This window comes from Lygodium microphyllum, chromosome 1, assembly GCF_053477565.2.
Source record: "Lygodium microphyllum isolate KBCC chromosome 1, Lygodium_microphyllum_v1.1.10, whole genome shotgun sequence".
In the NCBI taxonomy this organism is placed as follows: Eukaryota; Viridiplantae; Streptophyta; class Polypodiopsida; order Schizaeales; family Lygodiaceae; genus Lygodium; species Lygodium microphyllum.
Window position 1 is genome coordinate 100,516,040 of NC_141135.1, and position 4,911 is coordinate 100,520,950.

Sequence of the window (4,911 nt, forward strand, 5' to 3'; positions counted from 1 at the left end):
TTTGGCTTGATCTTGATATGGGTGGTGTGAATCCAATGTGCTGTACTTTGGCAATAAAAGCAAGAACTGCGACCACTTTGATAAGAGAGCTCAGCAAGCAAGCTACTCTAAGCTAACTAATATAACTTTTCCTCAATCCCTTTTTGGAAAGCACCATCAACAATGATAACCATTGTTATGCGTTTCGTAACTTTTGCTAATGGAGCAACAATTGCCCAACTATTCTTATTTGTCTTCAATTTTGCATTGTTTGCTCAGTGGGAATGTGCAAGCAAGGTGCATCAAGCCATCGCAAAAAGGGACCGCAATAAAGTCATCTAACAACATTGTACATGACTACCACTATGACAAACATAGATGCGTTTCTCAATAACATGCATATTATATATCACTTGAATTCAAAAGAAAGCAGGACCAAGAGGAAAATGATGGGAATCATTTTAGTATCAACAATGATTTGCTGAAAAGTTTTACATACATGAAATTCAAAATAGTGACATTGTCAGTGGATCCAGTTCTGCGAGAAGACCTCTAGGTATGGCACCTGCGGTCAGCAATTACATATGTATCAAGTTCAGAGTCCAAAGTTCGCCTAGGCAGTCGCTCGCCTAGTCACTGCAGAAACAAAGTGATACCTTGTAAACATTCTCTGCGCTCCTCCGTTTTAACGAATCAATAGCACTGTATATCGCAGATTGTGTCTCCATATCTAACCCTCTGCCCTCCTTCAATAGGCTAACGACTACCAGAGAATGAATCAGTCAAAGCAAAAGCACATGTACAAGCTTATATTGAAGTCACAAGTAATTAACGCATTTGCGAGCATTACAATGATGAATGTAGACCATTGAATCCACCCTATCAGCCTGTGCAAGAGCGTGGAAGAACCTGAAGGAGAGTTTACGTTGGATCAGATTACAAGAACTTGTTACAATATCATCAATTTAAGGCTCTTTAAATCTCTTACCGGATCCAACCATAAGCTTAACTGACCTCACATATGATTGTATCGCTTGTCCCTTTGAAACCTTCATCTTCTTAGAGACCGCCTCCCGTAATTTGTTGCAGTTAAACAGTCTTGTCTCGGTTGTTAATATTAAGCCCTTGAAGTATCATGTTTAGATAGATAGCGCTACAACTCAAGCATGCAATACTTTAGGGCTTTGCTACAAGTTACGAAATGAAATCACTGGCATTCGTTAGAAAGAACATATGAATTCTGTGAAGCCATAGTTTGCAGGCAAAGCTACTTTAACAGGATACGTGCAGCAAAAGGATGCTCTTATGCATTGTATCAGAAGAGTCGCATTTTTTTCTCCACGAGTGATTACGGGATCACTGATGCACTGCCAGGACAGTGCCGTTCCGCAGAGAACCTCAAAACCATTACAGAACGAAATTCATGGAGCTAAGTTGCAATCAGTTTCGGCCCGAATGATCCATATTAACCTGATCGATTAAGGCTACCTCTACCACGTTCAGCCGCATGGCTGATTTGCCAATGCCTGCAATGATGGCTTCTTTCCACACAAGCAGGAGGTCATCTTGTATGGTCATAGCACGAAGAACTGCATCCACTGTACCCAACAGAATACGGCAAGCAATGGATTCAGAAGACCACCCTGTGTGTGGCACTTATTTAAAGACTCGCAGATCACTTAGGAAACTAAACAAGAACATTACCTAAGACTATCTTGTTTACTCGAGAAGCCGAGATGAACATGTTTTGATAAGCAGAAATTATAGTAACTCTACACGTTTTAACGTGATATGCTTCAAGAAGTACACGTATGGCAAGATCGTTGATAAGAGAGCTGTTCATTCAACATTAGGACTGACATGAAACCTGCTACTCCAGCAATGTATCAGAATGTTACATGTATGATCCACTTAAAATAGATACGAGGGGATTCTTTCCTGCGAGAAATCAAGCCTTGGTCTTCGAATTCCCAGAGCTTTTGCATAATCTTGACGAAGGAAACCGGTTGGTTGTTACTGATGAGAAATCTCTGTCTGTACAACTGAAAAAGGGGGAAAAGAAGGAGAACTATTAAACCAAATTGTACAAGCGATGAGCAATTAGTGGCTGAATATAGGGGTACGATCATCACCGCTTGGACCAGCTGCTCTGCTGTGCGAGTTTCTTCTTCTCGATCCGACTCCAGAGCACCGGAATACGCAAGAAGTGCATGGTAAAGCCGATCCAAAGCTTCTGCAAAAACAGTCACCACGTTATGTTCTTACGCTCTCCTAACATTTGAAACCTCGGCATAGCCTGGAAACGAAAGCCATGCCGACGGTTTTTGACCACGAAACAGATGCTAAAACGGACATGATGAAATAACGCCATGGCCAAAACTTACAACAGAAAACGGACAGAGGAACGGCATAAACTGCAGGAGAAACCATCATCAAATGCAACAGGAAGAATTATTGAGACACAAACTGGTTAATGGTGTCGGTAATAGTGACCGTTTGAGATGCAGGCGGAATGGCGGGAGGAGGTAGTTCGCAGGTGCAGATGGTGGAGAAACGGACGGGCAAAGTGCTGCAGTAGCAGTCCGGAAGATTTAGACGGGGGAGGAGTTGCTGCTTGTGGAGGATGAGAGCCTAACAGGTCGAAGCAAGGTCCTTCCATAGCCATGGGCCTTTGTGAATGCTCACAAGAGCGCAATGGCGAAAACTAGGATTTTCCCACTTTACTAGTGTGTAGAAACTATCCATTTTATGAGGCCCCTTACAAACTTCCCTCGATGGGTCTTTAAAAGGAGAGACTATGCGCCAATGGGGTCTTCGCAGAGTGGGTTGAGTTTGAGAGGGTTGTGAGTTCGTACGCACAGCCCCTCCACCCTCCATCCCCAAAGGAGGGCTATGCATGTGTTGCAGACCAAAAATCCAAATAATAAAATTTAAGCAATAGCACTCTCAACAACTAACCATGATGGTTGGTTGATAGACATTGTGACTAATGAGTGGCAGCTTATTGGATCAAAACCCGAATCAAGTCAATATTTTAACCTTTGGGTGAGGGACCTTGGCCACCCAAGGAGTTCACTTTTACTCCTTTATCACACTGTAGAGAAGGCTGACATGTGTGCGGACATCTGTCTTCCATGGATGTTCGTGTAGTTTGTAAGGGGTTTGAATATGCTTCTAGCTTGGGTAGCCATTGAACCTCCTTGATTCTATTGTTAAGAAAACAAGCAACTTTCATAACTATTTTCAAGCCTTTACAGTTGAGAGAGAGACACACACACTAACCATGTAGTTGTGAGAACCACGAGTTCAAGAAAGCCTTGAATGTCAGCCATCAAGGTAAAGGCACCGATATTATGGCATATGCCAAGTCCCCCCTGTTGATCAACCAATGATATCGATTATTTACAAAATCCTCTCAATCAACATTTCACATAGGTGAAGTGAGCTTGGGAAAAAACATTGAGCTCATGATGGTTGAAGCTCATCAAATCATTCCAATCATTCAAAAAAATCCCACAAAATGAACGGCAGACATGGGTCAATGACAGAGCGGATAACATGGCAGCTTGGTATGCAAGATTGCTTAAAGTCTCCCAATAATATTATCAGGTTTTTGCTCTTCCACTAGACTTGAGTGCAGTTCAAATTGGTTAATGGTAGAGCACATGTGGTCACAGCATTATTGCCCTCCTTACCGTACCCCTATGAAATACATTGCCTCTCACTCCATATGCTAGACCTCTAGTGTGTCCAACTATAGTAGAGCATTGATGGCATTACATGCATGCAAAGTTGCAAGGAGGACGTGGAGCTAAGCTTCAATTCCACATGGTGGCTTTAAATAAACTAGGAGACGTGTAGCTATAAATATCCTATATGAAAGGGTCTAATGAGGCCATGGCTATCAATTACACTCTAAGGTCTCACATGCCAACATTTATAGCAAGGTGAAAGTTTTGGGACTCATGGCAAGCACGCAAACCAAGGTGGTGGTAGTGGTTGAGGTGAGTGGGTTGGCAACCACATGGCAATCCCTTTGAGGATTGTTTTGTGGTGCCCTTATTCCTATTTCTAGTATTCATGTTCGTAAAAAGTATGCTAATTATGTATTAGAAATGTTTATTTATTAATAATTATTTACTTATTAATTTAATCATTTGCATTGTTGTTTGTGTAGTTCTAGTTTAAATCATACATGGGTGTGTGTGGGGGGGAGTGACTAGCCAAAGACCAAGCCACTTTTAACCAGGTTATCAAGCCAACTCCTAGGAGTTGTTGCACTAAATAGGTGATATTGATAACTAGTTTCTATGATTTATTCTAGCCTTCCTCAATAGTTACGACACTCCTTCGTAGTAGTCCAACTAATCTAATAAACTTAATTATTCTCGCACTTCATCTCTATCTCTATACTAAACACTAAAATACTAAACCTAGGATTTTTATCTCTTAGGGAATTGATCTCAAGAGAGCATAGATCCAATGGATATATCTACACATTTCCCTTTAAATTCTTTTAAATTTATATATTCTCTACCTTTATATAATAAATTCATTTTGTTATTAATAAACATTTAAAACAAATCAACTAACATACCACAAACCCATAAACTCTAATTTTATTTTAAAAATATTTTCCTTATCCCATATTAGTATAACTTAATACCCCGTCAACACTTTTAATTTGCATAAAGTTAGACACACCATATTTTATATTAATAATGTTCAAAGTAATAACATGAAATTAATTTTCTTTTTCTCTAACCCCAATAAAATTCCATAAAAATATCAAAAACTATATTCTCTTGTTTTCTATAAAAGAGCCTAATTTTTATTGAATTAAAAATATGATTTTTATCAAAAAATGCTATAGATTTCATTTGAAATAACTATTTTTTATTTTTGAGACATATTAAACATCTTTTAAAATTT

General features: G+C 39.6%; 1 protein-coding gene across 1 annotated transcript; it reads right to left on the reverse strand.

Annotated features, from left to right (window-relative positions):
• Nucleotides 1-409: 409 nt before the first annotated feature.
• LOC148041457 (uncharacterized) lies at nt 410-2,858 on the reverse strand. The gene is made up of 10 exons (XM_087688704.1): nt 2,473-2,858; nt 2,112-2,212; nt 1,925-2,021; nt 1,684-1,821; nt 1,429-1,577; nt 1,264-1,394; nt 994-1,077; nt 830-888; nt 636-742; nt 410-544 (listed from the first exon to the last, which is right to left on the reverse strand). The coding sequence occupies exons 1-10, from the start codon at nt 2,642-2,644 to the stop codon at nt 503-505; spliced, it is 1,080 nt and encodes a 359-aa protein (XP_087544830.1). The 5' UTR covers nt 2,645-2,858; the 3' UTR covers nt 410-502.
• Between the last annotated feature and the right edge of the window lie 2,053 nt (nt 2,859-4,911).